The sequence below is a fragment of the Triplophysa rosa genome, linkage group LG22 (genome assembly GCF_024868665.1).
Source record: "Triplophysa rosa linkage group LG22, Trosa_1v2, whole genome shotgun sequence".
Classification (NCBI taxonomy): domain Eukaryota; kingdom Metazoa; phylum Chordata; class Actinopteri; order Cypriniformes; family Nemacheilidae; genus Triplophysa; species Triplophysa rosa.
In genome coordinates, this window is record NC_079911.1 from 9,104,033 (window position 1) to 9,128,776 (window position 24,744).

The 24,744-nt window shown below is 36.4% G+C and overlaps 1 protein-coding gene and 2 non-coding genes across 3 annotated transcripts in view; 1 reads left to right on the forward strand and 2 right to left on the reverse strand.

Annotated features, from left to right (window-relative positions):
• Positions 1–24,744, reverse strand: part of kcnip3b (Kv channel interacting protein 3b, calsenilin) — a 25,786-nt gene continuing 1,042 nt past the window's right edge. Inside the window, exons 2-10 of the mRNA XM_057321264.1 lie at positions 21,115–21,295; positions 6,908–7,032; positions 6,749–6,818; positions 6,170–6,240; positions 5,938–6,045; positions 5,730–5,834; positions 5,592–5,654; positions 118–2,492; positions 1–38 (exon numbers count right to left, since the gene is read on the reverse strand). Coding sequence (XP_057177247.1) covers positions 2,445–2,492; positions 5,592–5,654; positions 5,730–5,834; positions 5,938–6,045; positions 6,170–6,240; positions 6,749–6,818; positions 6,908–7,032; positions 21,115–21,295 — 771 coding nt within the window. The 3' untranslated portion in view covers positions 1–38; positions 118–2,444. The remainder of the gene's footprint in view (positions 39–117; positions 2,493–5,591; positions 5,655–5,729; positions 5,835–5,937; positions 6,046–6,169; positions 6,241–6,748; positions 6,819–6,907; positions 7,033–21,114; positions 21,296–24,744) is intronic.
• Positions 2,706–2,836, reverse strand: LOC130546639 (U8 small nucleolar RNA). The gene has a single exon (XR_008961799.1). It is a non-coding gene; the product is annotated as a U8 small nucleolar RNA (small nucleolar RNA).
• On the forward strand, positions 13,738–13,869 carry LOC130546637 (U8 small nucleolar RNA). Its single transcript, XR_008961797.1, has one exon. It is a non-coding gene; the product is annotated as a U8 small nucleolar RNA (small nucleolar RNA).

The window sequence follows — 24,744 nt, forward strand, 5'->3', positions numbered from 1 at the left end:
AAAGGTTATACGTTTTAAGGTGGGAGAGAATAGTGCACCTGTGACCAATAAGTAAATGTCAGGTTTACGAAATGCACAGCTACGTATTATAGTTGTGTATAGCTGCCCCATACTTACTTGCTTACACATTTGTTTTCTCCAATCTGCACCTCGTCTGTATCCACACTGTCCATATTGGGTAGGTGGGGAAGCTTTATGAAGGTCTGAGAATAATGGATAAGTGAGAATCTTGTGACTTTTAGCATGAGAATCACAGAAAGGCTCCAGGCAAGATTCTCATGATGCACATATGCTTTTAAAATACACTGAAGTCTTACAAAGCCTGTAAAGTGTAATAGTAGTGTGTAATGCTAAATAGTCCATGAATTCCTCTGACATATTCATCTTTTAAAAAGTAAAACAGTAATGAACAAGAAACTTTAAATTCCTCATATTATCCACATTATGAGTTCGTTTTGTTGTTAAACCTTCAAAGATCTTTGCTATAGAACCTGATGCTGAAGATGCCGGAGCAGGTGACTTACCGTCCAAGCAGCATATGAGAGAGTCCAGTAATGCAATTGAAACCAAGTTAGACTCCACCACAGATTTGAAAAAGTAGAACTCTAAAAACTCAATTCATCAAGCAAAAAGTGAAGAAGTCTTCAGGCTGGCTCAGCTGATCCCCATAAAAACAGCTGTGGAACGCATGTGTCTTTGACAAGCTAAACTACCCATTTGCCCCTCCCTGCCAGATTCTTCCTCATTGCAACCGTTGACACAGGAAGTCAGAGCTATTTTCACTCGAGTTTAGACTTCCTCCCACATGCAGCAGATGCACACACACTGCCCTCAGTCACAATTCAGCATGAGGACACCAAGATAATATAATTACGAACACAGACAACCAGTTATGTGGTCCAGACAAGAAGTTCAGAGTTACCAAACACATTAAAAGGCCTACAGAATATCCATGAGTGAGATGTTCACACCTGCATTGTGAATACACTACAGTCAAAAGTTTGAGGTCATCTTCTTATTTCTTATAAAATGTTCTTAAATTTTAGGATGATAATAATTTCATAGCAACTTCAATAACAAAACTTAACGAATTATGCTGTGAATTAAACAAATTATTTTAACATTGATTTATTTTTATAAAAATGTAACTTTATTTTATCAACTAGCTTCTTGAGGTATCACCTTAAGATGCTTTTGACTGCATACATCAGTTCAGATTAAAAGATTTAAAGATCGTGAGAAATAGTTTAGTCAATAAACATTTAAATCATAAATGTATATGACAACAAGTTTTGGTAAAAATAAAATAATGTAAATAAATAAATATAAAAACTACTAGCCTACTACTACTAATAAAAAAACTAAGAAATTATCATGATGTAATGTTTTGTTATTTTATACCACAATGATGTTATTAATGACTGTGACCTGAAGTGCTCCAGTTTGGTTTTTCTTCTAGTTTTTACAAAGTTCAACCTATTTTGTGTGTATAGCCTGTGTGCATGGTGTTTTCCCCTCAAAATACAATGCATTAATTTTGTTGTGTCACAAAATTTCTTATAACATGTTCTGAGGGCACAGTTTTTAAAAAAGCCTGCTGTGTTAGATTGACATTTTTCTTTGTGTTTGCGGAAATAAGGTGACCCAGAAAAAGAGGAACTTTTATAATAGGTTGTGATGAGAATAAAAGACATTGCGTTTTTTCCAAACAGAAGGTGACAGCCCCCACAGTTTGACTCCTAGCCAGCAGAGAGATGAATCAAATAGGTGACAAAAGTGTCTTGCTCAGGTGGATGAAAATTAGGACCAGTGAATATCGTTTACATTGTTTCAAACATAAGGCATTTTTGAGAACTACATTGCCATCTTGTGGCATCAAAAATAAATGCAACTCAAATCATGATCTTTTAGTCATAGTAAAACTACGTTTTTAGACTTAAGCACTTAAGCATTGAGCACAGATGTCATACAAATTTTAAAACGTTTGTTACTACAGCAATGCACATCGATAACCATGCTTTTTAGAAAATATAAAGTAAACAAACAATGTGTACCACATTTACCACAAATGCTTCGTAAAGTTCCACATAGCATATGGATCATTCACAAATATCTTTATTTCCTAGAATAAATGTTCAGATTCTGAGCAGACATGCAAAATCTCAATTAGGCCTACCTAATCATAGGCTACATCCATTTTAATAATATAGCTATACTGTACATAAATGCATTTTGAACCTGTTTAAAAATACGTCGACATACTGGCAGATGTCTCACATTCTGTATTATTGTCACATTCAATACAATCAAAGTTGTATGCACATGCTTCAAAACAGAAGTGTTTCTACAAACGTCCCTGTGCAGCAGTTGAGGAATAATAGAGAGATGCTGACATCCGATGTGGAAAAAGAAACAAGGATCATTTCAAGACTTCACGCTGGGTTTTAGATGACATTCTCAAACAGCTGCATGGAGCTCATAATGTTTTCATCCTATTGAAATGACGTGTAAAGAGAAGTGTGTCAGTCATAGATCGAAACAGTTTAATGTGAGACAGATCTAAACACGCCTGGCTGTGGCTGTTAATAAAATTAAACACAAATGCTTGCGTAATGCGATCGTTTATCGCTGATGTCAGCACGTGCATAAACGAATCAATTAACTTATCGCTATTTTAATTCATCATCATGAACCAAACACTGATTACCAGAAATGATTCATTTTGGTGTTGCGTCCCAAAACAAACACGGAAATAATCACGTATTCATTACAGCCAATCATCATGAACTGAAATCTTAATTCTAAGATAACAGTTAAGGATATATCTCATTGATACAACGCTTTGGCGGGCTCGGAATGATTTTGTAAAAGGAGCAAGTGTTTTCAATAAAGGTTGCTATTCAAACAGGTAAAATTCATCCACTGTAAAAAATGCCCGCGATATTAACAGAGAAATTCTGTAGTTTTCACGGAAAAAAACGGTTGTCAGAAAACGTCCGTAAAAATACAGAAAATGACTGTAAATTTGTCTGTAAAATTAACAGCGAAATTCCACAGTTTTTACGGAAAAATCCTGTACAAAAAGGACGTGAAATTAAAATTCTGTAGTTTTCACGGAAAAAAAACTGTTGTCAGAAAAACACTGTAAAATTCTGTGGGAAATTAACAGTGAAACTCCACAAACACTATTACCACCTTCACTTACAGACACCACTGTTACTTTATTTCTGTTGTGCGTCTACAAACGTTCTTATTGAGAATGAACACAAGTTTACATGTTGATGGTTTTTGTTGAGTCACCATTATGGTGATGAGTGTTTGCTTTAGATCTTGACCCTTTGCTTTATATGTTAAGACTTCCCCTAGATTTTACAACTTTGTGTTGAAACAGAAACGGATGGAAAAAAGCTGAGCAAAATTGACTTCGTCTCATTTTTGTTTGGAGTGTTGTTGCCAGTTTTAGAGTTTAGGCACTGATTTAAGTTGATTTATCATCCTCATTTATGTAACCATGTGAAATTAAATTATATTCTTAAGGTCTTTAACAACACGTCGTGCACAGGAAAAATGGACTAGCAGACATCAAGAATAAACCTGTTCGTCTCTACAATGGTGAAAACCAAAAAAAAACTCTTAAGATAAACGCAATGCATTTTGGGTACCATCAAAGTACAAAACTCATCCATGACTCCCAGCATGCATTGCGGCAGTAAGCTTTTCATTTGTTGGTCACCACTGTTAAGATTCATACACTGATTCTTGATGTCTGAGTCAAAACAAAGTGCAAGACCTTTAACCGTTCAAAGACTCTTTATATGGATTGTTGCAGGAAATGTAGGTGTCCAATGTAAGCTCATTCAGGCTGATTGTTTGCTATAAAAACACTGTCATAGCAACCATAAGAAAATTGCTGTTCAGCAAATGAAGGATGAAAGAGCCCAACTAAAGCAAACACTGATCACAATAATGGTGACTTTAAACAACAATAAAACATCAAGTCATGGATGTTATGCTGCAGTCCCTGTGAAGCAGAAGTGGTGATCGTCTTCAGTATTCTGACATATTTCCAAGATGAATAGTGGGTGTGGCTCATGTTTTCCGCTGTGAATTGATTGGACGAATAAAAACAGTATGTTCCCGTATTTTTACGGTAGTTTACTGGCAACCACAGCTGCCGGTATTTTTCCGTAAAAACTACAGAATTTTTCTTTTCTCTTTTCTTTTCTGACATTAAATGTTTTGTGGGTCACCACTATGCTGAAGAGTGGAGTCTGTGTTTAAGTCAAGGTCAGGCAATGAGTTACTTATGACACGCAGCATGTTGCTTTGTTAAAAAGTGCCTTCCGGTTCTGAGATCCCATTGGTGGATTTGAAGAATCTGTTACTTTTTCATAATTTCTTTATAATAATTTTCCTTCATGTTTGACCACTGTATCATGTATACAGATATTAATACGGTTTAAAGTTTCCTTAAAATTCGTAAAAGCATTTAATAAATTCATTAAGGAAGAAAGGCATTGTAGGAATTGAATTGGGAGGACTGTGACTGTCCAACACTGAAGTGAATTCTAGCTACAACAAAACCAAAAGTCACATATATAATAACAAGAACGATGCTATAAAAATATTTTTTAAATGTTTTCAAACTTTTCCTTTTAAATTTTATTGAAGTGTAACAAACAGACATGACTTGAAAGCAAAGATCATTGTTTGCTTATTTTTAAACTAAATTCAAATTCAATTTATTTTATGCTTAAAATGTATTTGTTACCTAATAAATATAATCAAAGTTATTTGCATCTTGTGACATGCATTAACAACAAGAACTAAAATTCTAGGTATTTAAGGTATTAAGTAAATCATATTGAATTATAATGTATAACGAATTTTAAATGATTGTTGCTTTGATCAGTATGTTTGTGCGAACATAATATTATTATGAACATGAAACATTTTATTACTTTAATAGTAGTGTAAATAATGACAAAATATTTGAATATTTGTTTGAATATGTATTTGTGTGTAGTATTATTATCAGTGTTGGGTGTAACTAGTTACTAAGTAATTAGTTACTGTAATTTAATTACTTTTCACTTGAAAAAGTAAAGTAAGGGATTACTCTTATTTTTTTCTGTAATTTAATTACAGTTACTTTTGATGTAATTAATCTAAATACTTTGTGTAATATATGTGTTTGCAATAGTGCAATTAACATCAAAATTCAAAGTCTAACTTTAAAATGAATGCTTTAATGTATAATTCTCACATTTGTAATACTTTGGTCAGTAAATAAGAGTACTTTATGTAGTTTATATTATTTATTTGAATGAATTAAAAGCCGTTTCATGTCTATCCTTGAATCACTTAACTAATCAAGGTTGATGTAGGATATAGAAAGTAATTAGTAATAAGTAATTAAATACTTTTTGGAGAGAGTAATTTGTACAGTAATTTAATTACACTATTGAATATGTAATTAGTAACTAGAAATTAATTACTTTTTCAGAGTAACTTACCCAACACTGATTATTACGTATGCAATAAAATTCTTCCATTGGGTAACATAACCGAAGACGTCTACCTTCACCTACCTTCTGACATGTCTCTATGAATTCATCAATAGTGACCACACCATCTCGGTTTCGGTCCATCTTCTGGGAAACAACGGTGGTTTCAGAATTTTAAAAGCAACCAAGATTTTTGACATGCGATTACAAACTAACTGATACCTGGAAGAATTTCTCCACATGTTCAAATGCTTCATCTTCTTTTACAGAAGGATAGGTGTAGCTGCCCATCATATCATAGATGGACTTCATGATCGCCATCATTTCCTGTGGAAAGTGACTGTACGGTAATTGTGGTAACAAAGCCAAACACACACATGCATTAAGGACACTGTTAATCAATTTATCAATTAACACTGATTCTTTCTACCTCTTTAGTGATGTATCCGTCCTTGTTTATGTCATATAGGTTAAAGGCCCACCTCAGTTTCTCTGTCACAGAACCTCGAAGTAGAACAGAGAGGCCAATTACAAAGTCCTGCCAAAACACATGCATTAAAACGCTCAAAATTCTTAGTTCACGGGGGATAGTGTTTGCAGTATTGATATATTTGAGTAAAGCTCTTTTCAAGTGGCTTTCACACAATTACAATGATCTTTACCTCAAAGCGTATAGAGCCACTTCTGTCCATGTCGAATGCATCGAAAAGGAAATGTGCATATGTGGTTGCATCTGGAAAAGATTAATTGTGAACTTTAAACTTATTTGGATTAATTATCTCAGAATAATTGTCAAATGTTGGGACACACGTTTCTTATTATATTGTATTTTAAGTCATTTAAAGGTCCTGTGTATGAAATTTTGTGGTATCTAGCAGTCAGGTTGTGAACTGCAAACAACGGCTCACTCCACCCCAGCCCTTTCAAAGCACTACGGCGGCTGACACAGGACTAAGATATCGCCTTTAAACTTTAAAATTGCACAAAACTAACACAATATTCACTAAATAGACACAGCACTGCACGTTCTCTTAGGTAACTTCATGAGGTGCCACCTGGTGTTTCAAATAATATCGGAGTTCCAGTACTTGAGTAACTTATGTTTTTTATTATAATATGCAAGTCAAGTGTGTCCAAACCTTTGACTAGAAGTTCTTAAAATGACTTAATAAATTGTTACTTAATCTGCACCAAGATAATATCCATACAAAGATCACTGAGTACAAACAAAATGACCCCACCTCCCTGAGGGAAGAACTGGGAATAGATAGACTTAAAGGTCTCCTCATCCACCAGTCCACTGGGACACTCCTATTTATACAAACAAAGAAATAGCTTCTCAGAAGACTTGTCCTTTGTGACAAAACATAATTAATAAAACTCCTAGCTCCTGATCTCACGTTTTTGAAGCCTCTGTAGAGTGACTGAAGCTCCTTCCTTGTGAACTTGGTCTGAGCCTGCAGCTGCTCAAGGCCATCGGGCTGATGTCTCACCATGGCCAACTCCAGATCACTGTCAATGCTGTCTGTTTGAGAGACAGAGAAAGAGATACAGACAGCAAGAGGAGGAGGGGTGTGGAGGTGGTAAGTGACTGACATTAAGTGAGTTTCAGTAAGGAAGGAAAGAGGTGAAGCGTGGAGGAGGTCTGGGAAATTACAGGTAGAAATAGAAACAGAAATTGCTAACTTGGGAAAGGACTCATGGGGACACAGATGAAGTTGAATGGGACTCACCATCTTTGTGGGATAACAAATAAAATGGGAAGGAAAGCGATTCAGGGAGGATATAAAGAAGCAGAAATGGAGAATGAAGGAATAATATGTTAGTTGGTTTGCACCAAGATCGCATGACATCAAAATAAGAATAAGAATGTTATCTAGAACTAGATAGGTACATTTTCTGAAGAAGATGTGAGATGTGCTTGCCGTGGCAAAACTCGGACGCTAACATCAAATTTTAACATCAAGTTACCATGATTAAACATGATGTTAGCATGTTTTATCATGATGTTAACACGTATTAACATGATGTTAAGACGAACTGCAAGTTACTAACATGAGTCAAACACTCATGATTATTATGTTGCTATCATGATGATAACATGATTAACATGTTTTCTAGCATGATTAGCATGTTGTTGACATAATGCTAACATGATGTTAACACGATTAGCATGTTTGCTAACATGATGGTAAAACGATTAGCATGTTTGCTAACATGATGTTAACACGATTAGCATGTGCGCTAGCATGACTATCATGTTTGCTAGCATGATTAGCATGTTGCTAGCATGATGCTTACACAATTAGCATGTTGTTAACATGATGTTAACACGATTAGCATGTTTACTAGAATGATCCTAGCATGATTAGCATGTTTGCTAGCATGATACTCCAAGCCACAAGTGAAAGAACCAACCCCCATGTCTCTACAATGTTCTGAAACAGAGATATAGGTCTTGCTAAATGGTTACTAAGCTAATCTGTTTGGTTGCTATGGGCGTGGCTTGGCAGCTGCCAATTGGCCATACTCTAAGCCATGAGTGAAACGTACCAATTGATGATGCTCCAAGCCACAATTAAAACGAACCAACCCCCATATCTCTATGATGTTCTGATGCAGAGATATAGTTCTAAATGGTTGCTAAATTAATCTGTTTTGTTGCTATGGGCGTGGCTTCATAGCTTCATGATGATCCTGAGAGTCTGATTAGTTGCCTGATTAGAATGAGCCCACCCACTTGTCTCTATGACACTGTGCTGTAAAGATATCCGACTGGGCCTTTTATAATGGGAGTCTATGGGATTGGTTACTAGGTTGCTATGGGCATGGTTTGATTGCTTGGTGATGATCCGGAGAGAATGATTGGTTGCCCACCCTCTTGTCTCTACAAAACTGTGTTGCAAAGATATCCACTGGGCCTTTTATAATTCCCTTATATAGGGAAATGTCCTGCCCCATTATAAGTCTATGGGAAACTTCAGGTGGCTCTTATGCCCCAGGGGTACAACTTTACACCCTATTGTGAGGTACGTTGTTACAGAGCCTGCCAGCCTCTTCAAATGTGGTAACCCGCATGTTTCTAACCGTGAACTAAGAAATGTAGTTACGGTCACGCACTCCCACTGGAGTTTTGCTTGTAGTCAATGTGTCTCATGTGCAGCTGCTTTGTAACAATGAAAATTGTAAAAGCGCTATATAAATAAAGTTGAGTTGAGTTTCTACGAAATTCTCACTCGGAACTATGACCCGTCAAAGTTCAGAGCAATGTTAAGTCAATGGGATTTTTCGGGTGATTTTTGGCACCCTATTGAATGCCCGATCGCTTATAAAAGTCATAGCACACCATTCCTCAATAAGCCGGTTGATTTGAGCTCTCATCCATGGGTCTAAGACAAAAGCTGCGGGACAAGTTACGTGCCAAAGTTTTAGCGAGAAGAAGTATGCAAGATAGTAATAGCAATGCTTTGCAAGCACCACTAATAAGAAGAATATGTTGTTACGAGCACAAACCAGCATCAGAATCAGAAAAAGCTTCATTGCCAAGTGTGCTTGGACACACAAGGAATTTGTCTTAGTGACAGAAGCACAGGTAACAAAACATAAAAAAATAAATATGTGAGAGACAATACACATTTGACAAAAAGGACAATATTAGACAAAAGGACAAAAGACAGTATATTGCATGTACAGATGTGCTAATACAAATTATACTGTGTTATATACAAGTTATGCAGGGGAATGTCGATAGCTGAATATTACATCAACAACATATGTATAATAAATACGAGTATATACTGTAGTTGTGTATTGCACGTGTTTTTATTGCACAGTATGTTGCAGTTAGATGGCCTCAGCATGCTGTTTTTTTCAACTGGGACTTGTTTTGCTCAATTTTATGTTAAGTTATATTGTGTTATATTGAAAAGCAAGACAAAATATAAAAAGCACATTTTGACCATTCAGTTTATGCAATAGTGAAAAAATTGGTTAAATAAATAGAAGAAATGCCGTGATCGGTATTCGACCAAGTGTTTCATTTTTATTCGGCTTCGGCCAAGAACTTTCACTTCCGTGCATCCCTAGTCCAAAGAGGTCATATGCTAAAGTTTGCCTGAATTTAATCATTGAGTAGGTAGGCGAATAGTGGGAGGTCCATTTACACCCGGTTGTTAAACGACATGGTTGGAGGATAAAGTGTTGGAAAGGCCATCTCTGGGAATAACATGAGGTGTACTGCTCTGTGTCGGAAGGCGTTTAGCATAGCCTCGTTTCTCTTTCTAATAAACCTTGCGTTAGTCACTCAATTAATTCTCTTGTGCTTCGTTCCCACCCTTCTAAATGATGTTTAATTAATAAGGAGTTATTACAAACTAAGACTGTTTAGTTGTGCTATTTTACAATCATTATATAGTAAATGTAAGTTAAAGTGTCGCCAGTGTAACCGATTAAAACAAAAAAGTGGCGATGAGGTCTTAAAATGTATGGAAAGAGTCTTGAAAAAGGTATTTGTCGTGTCAAAATTGTGACATAATTCAAACGCAATTGCAAACCGTTTGCATTTGCATTTACGCGAACGTACAATGTCTGCCAAATTTCAAAAGGAAAAGCAAAGTCTATTTGCAAATGAATTACCTGTGTCTTACGAGATACGACCCTGCCAAATTTAAATCGCAATAGCAATTCCCCATATGCCATTTCACTTCCTCTGGTGTCACGTATTAAGCCTGCCAAAACTCAAATGAAATCGCAAATCCCTTTGCATTTGCGTTTCCTCCGACTTGTACAGAAACCTGTCAATCAATGGCGGGGGTGGGCTTATTCAATGGGGCGTGTTTGTATCGGGAAGTGACGTCATTCACCGTCGACTGGAACTTAAGTAGATACATACATGTGATACAGCTAAACACATGAGGAGTGAAGTTACAACTGCACTCACAATCGGCGTTGTAAACAGTGCAGTTTTCAGTTTTTTTGTTTGGAAATAACTCGCGCTGGAACTCTGGGCTCAGAGCGGCACCACTTAGCATGTGAAACTTCAGTGCAGGATGAATAATCATCACCTTCTGCAACATTCCTCTAAACATGTTTGTTTATGATATTCGTTTTCACAGTACTCCGAGGACATGACATTTCTTGACAACACTGTGACCGTATTTTGCATCATGATTAATACGTGTTGTAAACCATAACAAAACATGTTCACTTTGTATGAATAAACAGCATCCTGCATATCATTGTTGTTCATTATGCATACAGTATAACAAGTTAATAATAAATTACAAAAGTACGTGAATATTCTACATCTCTTTATTTGTGTATCATAACATAGTGAGACAAAGACAAACTTCTGCTCCAGTGTTTTAGCGAGTTTGCTGGACAGAAGTAGCTGTCATCTACAAATTACTGGATGGAGTTGTTGCTGTATTTAAAATTTAATTTCCGAACAGCCTTTTCAACAACATGTGCAGTAAATGAGCCCATCAGGTGATGCACCAACCTGAGAAATGAATGTAATTATGATGAATCCACACGGCTTCAATATGACTTTTATTGGTAGCTCATTGAGATCACCAGACCACTGTTTCTGTTCATCTGTTTATCGAGCCCGTTGAACTTCTTTAAATTATACTTGTTAAATACCGCAATTGTGATTCATTGTAAAGATTTTCTCTATATGAAACTTTGCATCTGATCCTCATTTGTTCCATTATTGTTATTTTGGCTTTTAGCTGTAGCTGAAACCCTTTTAGCCACAACCGGTGTCACCTTAGTGTTGGACTGACTGCCACCACTGCGACGGTGAATGACGTCACTTCCCGATACAAACACGCCCCATTGAATAAGCCCACCCCCGCCATTGATTGACAGGTTTCTGTACAAGTCGGAGGAAACGCAAATGCAAAGGGATTTGCGATTTCATTTGAGTTTTGGCAGGCTTAATACGCGACACCAAAGGAAGTGAAATGGCATATGGGGAATTGCTATTACGATTTAAATTTGGCAGGGTCGTAACTCGTAAAACACAGGTAATTCATTTGCAAATAGACTTTGCTTTTCCTTTTGAAATTTGGCAGACATTGTACGTTCGCGTAAATGCAAATGAAAACGGTTTGCATTTGCGTTTGAATTATGTCACAATTTTGACACGAACAAATAGAAAACGCATTTGCAAATGCAGTTTGCAATTCCTTTTAATATAGTCCGCAATATAACTCCATAATATACCCTGCTGAATATATTAATCCTGAAATGAGGGATTAATCTCATCCCACTTTTTAAAGCGCAAGTGGTGTACCTCATTCATTCATTCATTAACACAGTCATTCATGGCACGCATCTCAGTGACTAAAATGTCATATGTGCTTTTATAGAGGATCCTGTATGTGAAGAGGCTGCATTAATTCATAGGGATGTTCTTTGATTTCAGGAGAGGAATTTAGGACCCGAGTGGATTTTGTCATTTCCCAGTGCATTTTTATTAAAACTGTACCATTTTTCTTTACAGTGAAGTAGATATATCAAAGCATATCTCATCCATCCTTACATCAATAACATCAGCCATCGTGGCCGTGTATTACATCAGAGCACATTCTTTCCCTTACATGTTCTCATGTTAGTTTTCTATGGGGGATAAGAAATGACTTAATAAAGTGTGCAAATAAAGTGCATGAATAAAGAAATTAATAAATACAGACAAATGCAGTGAGAAAGGTAATAAACAATTAATTTAGACGTGCTGCCATTCCTACCCAAAACTGCTCCGAGCAGGGTTTGAAGCGATGATCACTCTGACTTTGATACGAGAGTCTGACACACTAACAAGTGTCCCATATACCATGACATCTCACACGGCTCACTAGAGTACTCATGATGAGTGAGAGATAGATTTTTTTTATTATTTCGGATTTATTTCTGTTGTTTCATTCATTTCCTGATTAATTTGTTTGTTTATTGGTACACAGTAAAATCGCCAGTTTTAAAAAAAAGTCGATTTTGCTGTGTACGTTTATCCTTTTATCAATTTAAACTTAAGTCATTTACACATTAAAGCACATTAGTAAATCCACTGTATGCAGAGCGGAAAGTGTGCCTCGCTCTCAAGCGCTTTCTGCCGCCATGTTGCTTTTTTTTGGTGCCGTTGCCATGGTGAATCGTAATATCAGAGCTCCATTGATCATGGCTTGTCGTAGTTGTGGTGCATGCGCTTAACTCAAGGTAAGTCTACCCAGAGTTGATAGAACTAACTCAAATCAGCTGTTCTGAAACCAAAAACTCAAAGTTTCGCATCTCGGTTTTAAACAACTCAGAGTTCACATCTTAACTCGGTGTTGGTTGAACCTCCTTATTGAAACGGGCCCCAGGACAAATAAACATTAAACAATAAAAGCCTTTATCTTTTCTGAAAACACATAAAATAACAGTTAATTTCAAAAATTACTCTCCAAATGCAGTCTTGCGCAAAGCATGCTGGGAACTAACAATCACTCTCAACCGTTCGTGTTGAATAAACGTGTTTAAGTTAAGCTAATTTAACTCAAAAGTAAGAATAAGTCACAGAAACTCAAAATACTTAAGCTAGTACAATTATTTTGTTAAAAAAAGTTACATTCACGCTATTGTATTTAAGGGTGATATCAAATAGCAATAGCGCCTTGAATAAACAGCTTATACTAGTATTATTGTTGAGTATAAGGCCACGTAGTACTAAACAAAGTAATAAGTTAACCTTAACGTGTGTTATTGTCACATACTTTCCCAAATAAGGTGGACTTTTTGGTTTTGTCGGCGCTAGGATTCACTTTAATGGTGGACAACCACAGCCCCTCCACATTCTTTTTGTGTACCTTGTCTTTCTTTAGTATATGTTAAATTATTTTATTAAATACTTTTAGGTAAACTTTAAAGCATTTTAATATCTGTATTCATGATACAGTGGTCAAAACTGAATGTAAAGCCTATTAAAAGAAACTACGAAAAAGCAACACCACATTTTTAAATCCACCAATGGGATCGCAGAACCAGTATTGGAATGTGAGAAACATTCATTGTAACAAAATTAAATCGAACATGTAAAATTTACCACTAAAACAGCTTTTCTTGAATTAGTAATTGGGCGTACAGGTAAAAATGTAATATACACGTTGATGCGTTTTAATCGTTTAAAACACAACCATTATTGAAAATACTTGCGTCGTTTATAAACACTTTCCGAACCTATGCTTAGATTACATCAGTGAGGCATATCCTTACCTGTTACCTTATAAATAAGGTTTCAGTTCATGATGATTGGATTCTATGAATATGTGATTATTTTCCATATTTGTTTTGGGATACAACCCCTTAATGATTCCTATCTGATACTCAATGTTTTGCAACTGGTTAAAGAAAGTTGAGTGTATTTTGTTTATTATTTTAAGTTCATGATAAGATTATCAAATAGAGAGAAACGTAACAACAAAATCTTCTTATTAGTGGTGCTTGCAAAGCATCACTATTACCATCTTGCATACTTCTTGTTCCACTAAAACCTCGGCACGTAACTTGTCCCGCAGCTTTTGTCTTAGACCCATAGAAGACGGCTCAAATCGACTGGCTTATTGAGGAATGGTGTGCTATGACTTTTATAAGCAATCGGGCGGAGGGTGTTCGATGGGGGGGAAATCACCCGAAAAAATCCCATTGACTTAACATTGTGCTCAACTTTGAATCGTAGTTCCGAGCAAGGATTTCGTAGAAACATGCGGGTTACCACATCTGAAGAGGCTGGCAGGCTCTGTAACAATGGGGTGTAAAGTTATACTCCTGGGGCGTAAGAGCCACCCGAAATTCCCCATAGATTTATAATAGGGCAGGCCATATACCCATATAAGGGAATTATAGAAGCCCAGATGGATATCTTTGCAGCACAGTGTTGTAGAAACAAGGGATGGGTTCGTTTTACTCCAGTAACCAATCAGTCTCTCAGGATCATCACCAAGCAATCAAACCACGCCCGTAGCAACCATCTACAGCAACCTAGTAACCGATCCCATAGACTCCTATTATAAAAGGCCCAGATGGATTGTTCGTCTTGATGCGGTGCTGCAAGATCTGACAGGTGGATGACATCAGAGTTCCGCGTGAGCGATTGGAAAGCAAACTTTTTATGGTTTTTCGAATCGCTCTTGCGGTACTTTGATGTCATCTGCCTGTTGGATCTTGCGGAGCCACGTCAAGTGGAACAAGCCTATAAAGACAAGTGGGTGGGCTCATTTAACTCAGGCAACCAATCAGTATCCCATGATCTTCATGAAGCTCTGAAGCCATGCCCATAACAACAAAACAGATTAATTTAGCAACCATTTAAAAATTCTTCTCTTATGAGCCCTGTGCATGGCAGGCACCTCAAAAAGTTAATGCGGGCTACCAGGTGCCCGCGGGCGCCACGTTGGAGACCACTGGTTTAGACAGTTTTTTAAGGTCAGCTGACATTTTTACGTAAAGTATCAACCTGATCTCATGGGAATTTGTACGGATTTTATGAGGTTACTGACTCTGAGTATAAGTTACCTCTCTTTTAGAAACGGGCTTGAGTTACCCCGCTTTCTCTGGTTTGACATACCTCACATTCTGAAACGGAAAACCCAGAGTTTCCCTCATATCAGGATTAATATATTCAGAGTTTTCACTAAACCTCCTTTCTGAAACGGGCCCCTGGATGCTTGAAAGAGTTGTTATATATTTTTAAGTTAAGTGGTTACCAGAAGAGTGGTCCTTGTGCTTAGGCTGTGGAAGGTGTCATGGGGACTATAAGTGATGTATCCCTCTCTGTAAAAAGACTGTTTAAGGGACAGATTACCAAAAATTGATTATTCTGTCTTAAATTAACATCCTCAGATATATCCAAACCTGTATAATTATCTTTGTTTAACTAAACACAAAGGAAATTCAAAAACACAAATTCCCATGAGATCAGGTTGATGCTTTACGTAAAAATGTCAGCTGACCTTAAAAACTCTGGTAATGTCTAAACCAGTGGTCTCCAACGTGGTGCCCGTGGGCACCTGGTAGCCCGCATGAACTTTTCGAGGTGCCTGCCATGCACAGGGCTCATGAGAGGTAAACATGAATGACGCTCGGGACTAGGATCGGGCGAGTGCTGCATCGTCATCAAAGTTTATCACTTGCATGTGTCTTTAAGCTTTGCCGATGTAAATATATTCAAGTGCAAAAATATGTAAAAGAGAACTCAATTTGATCCCTGTGAGCTTGAGAAGATATGCGTGCTGTGCCCAGACGTATCAAACGCAAAGACGCACATATTCTAAAAAAGTGCATAAAAAAGTATGCGCTGAATTGAGTTGGATACATTTTTATCCGACAAGAAGATGTGCTCAATTAAATACGATAGAAACACATTTGCCGAATAAATTCCTCGATGCCTATGATCCCATCCAAAAATGAATGTGCCTTTCCTCAATTGACGGCATAACTGGACTAACCAATGGTCCGATCTCGTTGTACACCCTCTGAAATCTAAAATGCTTTAGCCAAAGTCTGACATGAAAGTGGTTCGGTATTCCCTCCCATAACAGTCTTATCTGCGTTCCTAAAGAGCAAGCATTCACCTCCGAAAGCCGCGCGTTTGTGCTCCATCTCTGCCCTCTGAGCAGCAAATAATTTATAATATATAGCCTTTTTATGAAATAAGACAACCTACAGTTATTCTAATACAGAAACCTAACATTTCCTTAGTGAAATTGGGTGCCAGATTATAAAGAAGGTACGTTTTTGTTCTCTTTGACTCACTGGATGGAAACAGTGCTTAATAGCTAATGTTTTATGTAGTAATTCTGTGTGCGCAAATTCAAGTTGACATTTTTTATGCATTTGGCAGACGCTTTTATCCAAAGCAACTTAGATGCATTATACTATACATTTGTTTCTAAGTATGTGCAATCCCCTGGGATCGAACTCATCGACCTTCGCATAGCGCCAAGGAAAAGCTGCTTTTTTAAAAAGTTAAAAAGTTTAGTCCTTGTGGATAATGTTACCAGCCTGATTGAAAACGTTAACCAAAAATTATTTCATATGTTCATTTCTATTAAAAACAATTTATGCCTAACTATATAAGCTCTTAAAGTGAAGGTAGGATTAATGTATATTTAATTTAAAGTCGAGTTTATGCAGTGTTATTTTACATTTGATTATTTCATTCAATCAGTTTCTAACAATTTCGTATACCATTAAAACATAAAAAAAGATAATTTAAACACTCTAATACGCTATTCTGTGAATGGTTATGATTGAATAACTAAGGTGAAATTGACTGTAACAAAAAACATAAACATTAAAAGTTAAGTATAACAAAAGATAATGCATCAAATTATACATCAGACAGTTTGAAGTTTGAAAGTATTTCTCATTATATACAACAAGCAGCCTTCTGGATGATTTGATCTATTCCGGTAGCCCTCGCTTACAAAAAGGTTGAGACCCCTGGTCTAAACTCATGAAACATTACATTAACGTAACTTCATTTAGGTTGGAAAAAAGCTCCTTAAGGTACCAACGGCACAGTGAGCTGGAACAATACCTGCAAATAGCAATGTTGTTCTTACCATCCAACAGTGGCTCCCAGATGCCAAACTGTTTGAGCATTACAATAAACAGAAGCAGCACTACAGCTACGGCAAATAGCTCCATTCCCTGAATGGCCATCGCTTGAAGTTGCAGGATTCCTTTGGGAAAATTTATGAAGGTCAAAAGGTCATGCTGGATTTATAGCGTCAAGATTTAATTCTTTTTCTGTGTCCTCCTCATCTTGTTTGATCAAAGTTTCATCGCACTCCTTCGCAGCAACAAGTTCCTCAAAATTCCAGGGTGCACTCCCGAAAGAGATTCCCTAAAAGTTCCTTAACGTCCTCATCCATGTAAATCCATTCCGCATAGAAAACTCTTGTGGCCTTGGTCTCCAAAAACTATGAATCATGGTCCTCACAACCCTTATATTCCATAAGAAGTAGAGTGAATCTCATTTCAAGACATGGACACTCCCTCCCTCTCTCTATAGCAATAATGCACAGTGATGAGCCAGCCATAATAAGTGAGCATTTTTATTAGCAGGTCAGGTCAACGGATTCCTTCATGCTATTCCTTTACTGGCTCATCTACTCATCTGATACCAACTATCATTTTGCTCCATCAGCTTTATAACACGATACAACAGCAGAACTTTATAGTAACTTCATTGATAAGTCAACATTGTATAATATTTAAATAAGCAGTAATGCATGAAAATGCTACCAAGTCTATTGAAAGTATTTAAAAAAATTAAAATGGCAACTAAACTAACATATAAACTAAAAATAAACATGCCATATCAATCAGCTTGGCTAGACTTGCTATACAGTCCAAAATTAAACTTCAATAACAATGTCTTCCTCTAAAACACATTAAAGCATCCATAAGGAATACCGACACAACGCCTTCAATCTGCTTAACATGCTCTTAGGTTTTTATGCATTAGCGGAAGACCATAAAGACTGCTTTATGGCTCTTCTGTGCATGAAAGTGATTTTAAATGTCTTTTATTTGCAGCTCTCCCGATCAGCGGCCCAAATACAGTTAAGAGCAGAAGTGTCCAAACAGGATCTCATGGGAAACCCAGCAAAGAGCAGGTGAAATTTTGATTTTCCTAAAATCTGTCTGCTTTCTAAACGGCCTCTATTGGACTTTACTGGAATTACTCCCAAACACTGCCCCAAAACTGATGACATTACACTTCAAATGCAAAAAGCATCAACATAAGTCTGGGTGACAAATATAAATAATAAATAAACATATATTATAAACTGGTGAATAAATAAACATTTCCCCTCTGAAAAGAGATAATCTTTATCTGGTCATATCTCACCAAGGTCACCAAGTAACACCCTTTATTTCAGACTGTTGTTTTATCTGAGAATAAAGTCTTGATCAAATCAGTCTAATAACTTTGTTACTTTATTGTTGACTCTCTTCTGGGTTCATTATCATATGTGATTAAAATGCTTTTTGATGGATTTGAACATTATATAGAACATTATATAACATTTTTATAGTAAAGAGTTTATCATTTTAAGTAATATACAGTAATTATTGATTATATTAAAAACTTCCCTCATCAGCATGAGTGCATGAATATGAGATGGAAAAAATGAGTTTGCACTTATTAATGCATGCGATTATAATGGACATAAGCAACCAGGAGGAATGCGGGGAAATCAATACATGGAAGGCAGTACATTAAAGATTACCGTGAAAGTACCTCTGCACACAAATTAATATTACATAAAATATTATGCATTTTAACAGCATTTCTGATAAGATTATGAAATATTGGGTTCTTAGAAATTGTGTTGAGTACACACAGAATAAATCACAAACCTAATCTACACATAGATTATATACAGGAGATATCTAAACACGCAACTCTACATGATTAATATTTAGTGATTTGTAAACTAGTGTGCTTGTTTTTTCAGATTCACTGCATTATTGCATCTTTATAGTGTACATAAAGGTGAAATATTATCTCAAGGGAGTGTGTCCATAAAAGTGATTAAACTCAGCGTAGCTCTTAATTTAATGGGCTTGTTGCTGAAACAGCATTATGGTTTGAGTATGATACATCAGACATGAGGGACTGTTTGTAGAAGTATCTGCGTTTATAGTTTCCTCTTTGTAAGGGAACCTCAGAGAGCATTTTAATCTCAAATTCTAACACATGAAAAGGATAGTTCACTCCAAAACAAAAGGTTTATTCAAAATATCTCCCTTTGTATTTCACATACGCTGAGTAAATGCAACAGACTTTTCATTTTTGGGTGAAGAATTCTGAAAATGCCTCCTGAAAGTGCTAAATTAGTGAAATGTGAAAGTGGCAATCGGTTGGGCAGTGCTCCGACATGTGGCGCGGTTGCGCATCGGGCGACCCGGGTTCGATTCCCGTCTCGTGGTCCTTTCCCGAACCCACCCCCTTCTCTCTCTCCCTCTTCACTTCCTGTCCCCTCTCTCACTTAACTGTGCAAAAATGCCAAAAATAAATCTTAAAAAAAAAACTAAAGTGGGAATCAATTGCAAATTATTTTGATGTGATGTCATAAAATATAAGACGCTTAACATTCTGTAACATTAAAATATAATTCTATTGAAGCATTTGTCTGGTTGCACATTTCTTATACTTAATAACATATCGGCCTATCAGAATACTGCATCACAGAATATAATTGTTTTGATTGGAATTACTGGAATAGATAAACATGTTTATTTTGTCCATATAGTGTATTTCAGTGCAACACAACACTGGTAAATGATTCAGGGTATCCATATTTGATCAAATTTCAAAGGCACACTGCCACCTACTGGTATCTACTAACAGTACAGAGCACAAAGCAATATGTACTGTATTGTTACAGGGTAAGTGCTCAAGTGACCTTTGGCATATTGAGATTCCGTGTTTCTTTTTCTGATTCTGTCTGGTAAAAGCAGGTATTATTCCTGCATATTATAAAATGTCTCATAATATTATACAACTACCTTTGAAAATATATATTTAATTCCTCAGTTTTGTTCAGCCTAATAATCTTCTAGAGAGAAAGTATTAGGTAATCTAACTTGCGAATTACAATAAATCCATTTCTAGCAATGCCACGTCACAGTAACGGTATTTAAATGCTTTCTTATGGCTATTTAATAACGGTTTTAAAGGATTAAAGAAATTGAGAAGTGCAGTTTTCAGTTGTTCATTTAATATAATCCTTGAAATTCACAGGCAGTAAGGCTAAATGCTAGGCTTACAAAAAGAGAATTTATTACTTATAATACTCGACTTTAAGTAGTAAGACAGTATTACGTTTTAAGAATCATATATTATTCTAAGCTGAACAGTGCATTATATTTTACATGACTACAGTAATAATGCAGTTCATTTTGACAAAGTTTGGAGGCAGTCATAGATCCCCTGATGGTTCTTTTCATGAGAACTGATTCAGCAGAGTGATATTTTGGTCACATGCCCAGGGAAACGGCTAAAAGGAATAGCATCGACATTAAAGGGGCAACATCAGTGTAAGACATTGTAATTTGTTGTTATCTTTAGAGCAAGAAAGATTGAACGACTGCTTATTTGTAATGCACACAAAATGATTGCATTAAGCATTGGACCAAACGAATGAAATTATGGAGTGATTAGGTTCTGTGAACGGTCCAGGCAGGCGCTAATGGCTTGTCTGAATATGGAAACACATTCTGCACAAAAGGCTGAGAAGTGCTGATGGGGTATCAGGCCTGGAAATGCGCACACACATGTTACATTACTCACTGTCTGCATACACGGGGTGCTCTGTGAATTATTTACACCGGATGTTGCAGTACAGACACACACTGTCGCCTTACGCAGCCCCTGAGCAGGCTCTATCTGATACAAGTTATACATTTAAGACTTATAAAACTTGCCATGACTAAAACATCTCAGTAGAAAGACAGAGTAAATTGACTACAAAGCTACACAATAGAAACGATAAATGAAGTGAGTGTGAAAGCAAAGAGATCCAAACATTTTCTGGCTGTTTCTGAATCATACTTGAGGCTTGGGGGGCAGTGCTGGCGATGATCCATTTGACCAGACAGCATTTCATAAGAGACTTGCGGGAGATGCGCGGCTTCTGCCACTTCCCGCCGTTCTCTCTCTGCCCGCTGGGGTCTCCATCTCGCCCGTTGGCATCAGGCAAGAGACCTCCATCCACACCCTTCTGTCCATCTGCCTGCAGCACAAAGACAATGTGGAAATGCATTAAAAGGGCACAGATCAGAAGTGAGGTTAGAGAACACAGAGGAATGAATTAGAATGTGTATAAGGGACTGCGAGAGATTTCTGAATGCATTAGGACAGCCAGGTCGCGTGCTCAGTGTGGCATTACATTTTTAATTTAACACGGGCATTGTGATATGGTACCAGTCTAAGGTTATATTAAAAATGCAGTCAGAACACAGACAGATGCAAGCAGATATGAGGTGGTACGTAATATAAATGTTAAAAACATTTTTGTGTATGAGAGTTACTTAGAGTAAAAATAAAATGCTGAATCAATTGAATTATGCTTTGGTTCTCATAAATGATGCTTCAAAATCTTGTATGAGTACATATGACCAAATATAGAAATAAACTGAAATAAAACAAACTCTGGAAAGTTTTACATTTAGAACATACTCTTATAAAAGCTACACTATAAAAAAACGATTCTGTGTCGTAGTAGATTTCATGAAATGAATTGAGTAAACTTTACTTAATAAAATTGTGTTCTTGTTTTTTAACCAAAATTTGAGTTACCATTGTTCAGTAGAGTGGTGCTTGGACTTAGGCTATATGGGAGTGGTATGTGTGTGTGTTTCCTCACTTAGTGAACAATTATGCTAATACTGTTTCAACGTGCTTACTTATACATCATTTATGTAAACCTTAATAAACGTTAGTTTGAAGTTAAAGAAGGTAACTCCAATGCACAAATAAGTTTCTTATTGATTTAAGTGTAGTATGTGACTTGCTTAAATAATTTAGGTAGTTTTATGTATATTATTCATGAAATATTGCATTAAAAAAAGCTTTGAAAGTACTTACTTTTTTGTGTAATTTTGTTACTATAATTTTTTTAAGTAAATATCACGTGTCATTTTTTACAGTGTGTGAGGAACCTTTTGTAAATTAAATTTTTTTTTATAAAACTTTTCACTCGGCGAAAAAAAAGGGTTCTTTTGATTGAAACCTATATGAACAGTTTATCACCCACCAGAACCCTAAATAAATTATATAGAACCAGTTCTTATAAGCAAGAACCCCTAGATTCATCAATTCACTAAAACAACACAAAACACATTTTACTGCCAAATGCTGCAATATAGTATTTGAATCATCATATAGCGTCACACAAGAACTGCACGTAGAAGCATTATACATAAAAATGAAAAACGTCATAATAATATGATATTTTTGTGGGGGAAGTTGATACAGGTATTTCTAACACCAGCAAAGAGTAAATATATCAAAGCAGTGTGAGGTGAGACACACATACAGAAAAAGAGTATAAAAAGAAACAGAGATAAAAGAGATGAAGCGATAACATATGAAAAAAGTTCAAAGTAAAGGTAAGAAGAGAGTGTAAGGAATACAAGCTGAATACAGTAAGTTAAAAAGAAAAAGTTCAAATAAAAAATAAAGTGCACGTGTCTTCAAATCCTCATGGAAATGCACACATCTGTGAGATTTTGTTTGTGTGTGTGTATCTGTGCATGAGTTATTGTTCAACTTGAATAGCGCAAGGCATCGTGGGAGGGCCAGACTTTTTTCAGCGTCCTATTTGAATATGAAAAGACACTAAGGGTTGTTCTGAGAACATCGCTAAATAATTCAATGTCTCTAAAACAGCATCAATAAAACACTAGCGAGACATTGTGTTTTGTAGGCTCACATGTGTCAACGAGGCTTCAAAGTCATGAAAAACTACAAATACATTTAAACAACATAATTCTTTTAACGCCCCTTCATAAACGCACAGTTTGAGCGTAAACGCCTAAGAGAACTAATTTGCATCTGCTCTGACAGCCAAAAGGGGAATATTACATAACCAAGACCAAATTTTATGGCAGGATTCTCTTATTTATTTCCTGAACGTGTATTTGTGTGTTACACTGTGATTTGTTGTCATGTGTGTATTTGTGCTGGACTGTCATACTGTCACCTATGGACCGTGACACCTGCTCCATTATTAATATGACCGTGACGAGGCAGTCAAGTGTGTCGACAGAGCAGCCTCCAATTAATCCCTGGTCTGACCACTGAGGTTGTTCAACCTGTCACAGACAACTACATATGGCACCTTTAGTACAAACAGTTCTTGATATTCCTGCAGGAATACCAGGAAAGGTATCCCTATAACACTGTGTGGGTACAAAGGAGCACAGAGCAGAATAATATGAGATTTTGTTGAGTGTGACAGTGACTCTTGTTACTGAAAGTTGCAGATTTATTGTTGCATTCATAGCTACGGAGTAGTTATTTTTTTATCCATTCACCGCCTGTAGTTAGATTCATCATCTCTCTCTGTCTTGACTTCTCTTCTTGAATGAACTTATAAAACATGTGATTTGAGGAGTGTGTAAATATATGCCTAACTTGTTGGTGGGTCATGCAAATTCACTACCTGTTCCAGTGAATGACACAAAAAACAATTTCACCTATTTAATCTATGAACAGTACCAGTTGGGCATGATCTCTGGAGCAGTGTGAACGTAGCCAACGTTATGCATTTTAAACAAAAATGCTCTAGTAGTGTAAACGGCACCCCAATTAGAGTTGGCAGAAAAAAATAAAAAATTATGAAAAATAATACCCAATAGCATTTAGGAAATTAAAAAGCTTAAAAACAGCTGAGGAAGCAGTGCTGAGTAATGGACGTTGATTCCCAAATGCCTCATAACAAAACCACAAACAAATGAATAACAACAAAGCAAAAACATAATACCCATTCTTGGAATCAGGATTAGATGAAAGCCATGGCTCTGGGGCTCTCAACAATGCCAAAAACTAATCAGTCCACAACAGAAAATATTATTGTACACTTATGCACATTCCTAATTCTACCACTGTTACAATTTTATACTGACTTTGTTTTTGTTGCCTGTCCAATGATGTTGTATAACATATTCCCTGTGACAAGGGAGTATACAATTCAGAACCGGGCAAAATGTTCACTGAATTATTAAATACTGGTCACAGTTATGTTGTGCTTGAATCTATGTTTCCTCCCTTTGCCAGCAGGGCCAACATTAAATCGATTCAGAATCTGAGGCCACCAGTCTAAACTGCATCTCATTTTCCATGACCTGAAGGAGAAACTAAATTCCTTGTTTTCCTATAAAGTGTAATGATCAAAAGGACAAGGATACTAAGGAGTTTGCAATCATGAGTCCAACAGTCCACTTCGGCACTTCCTATGTCAAGTATGACACTTTGGGATTACATCAATAATATCCATTTCATTACAGACTGTACAAAAGGATTTCAATACAAAACATGTAATTAAAGATATACTTGGTTACTGGTTTGTGTAGTGTACATGTGTGTTTATGTTCCTTCTTGTTTTGGACATAAGTGAATGAGAGCGAAGTTTGGGTAACACTGAACTAACAATGCGCAATGTAGTTTTCAGCATCCATT